Source organism: Camelina sativa, unplaced genomic scaffold (genome assembly GCF_000633955.1).
Source record: "Camelina sativa cultivar DH55 unplaced genomic scaffold, Cs unpScaffold07100, whole genome shotgun sequence".
NCBI lineage: Eukaryota > Viridiplantae > Streptophyta > Magnoliopsida > Brassicales > Brassicaceae > Camelina > Camelina sativa.
This window is the reverse complement of record NW_010928172.1, coordinates 1-475: the sequence shown is the minus strand read 5'-3', so window position 1 is coordinate 475 and position 475 is coordinate 1. Positions and strand designations below refer to the sequence as shown.

General features: G+C 40.0%; 1 protein-coding gene across 1 annotated transcript; it reads right to left on the bottom strand.

The window, feature by feature from the left end:
- Positions 1-6: 6 nt before the first annotated feature.
- LOC109131875 lies at positions 7-471 on the bottom strand (the record flags this gene model as incomplete). Its single annotated transcript, XM_019243052.1, has 1 exon — positions 7-471. A coding segment is annotated over one exon (465 nt), but the record flags the coding sequence as incomplete, so codon positions are not given.
- Between the last annotated feature and the right edge of the window lie 4 nt (positions 472-475).

Here is a 475-nt window from a genome sequence, read left to right as displayed (position 1 = left end):
ATTGCTTACCTGCAAACTAACCTGCACTTCCTCTCCTAGCATTTCCTTACAAAGTGACAACTCTTGATCTCTCACATAAAGGAGACTTTGAAAGCTTTCAAATATTTCTTCGTTGCCATAAGAACTGTCACTAGAATTCCTGATTTGCCTTTCTATCTTTTCGAAGGATCTATCAACAAGTAAATTGATAGCTGAAGAAGGATGATCTTCGGCTCCTTCTGTCATCAAGCCAGAGATTTCCACAAGTCTCCTCACAGTTTCATCTCTCTCCAAAGAAACTCGCTCTGCAGATTCCTCCAATTTTTTCAAACTGAAAGTTAAATCATCCAGCTCTTTTCTGATGTTATCTTTCTCCTCCATTTGTGCTGAAAGAGACGTGCTTACACTTTCGATCTGGTTTTGCAAGGCACTAACTTCATCTTTTCCCTGGAGAAAAGATTCTCTAAGCCAAGCTAGGCGACTTTCTAAGCTGGAT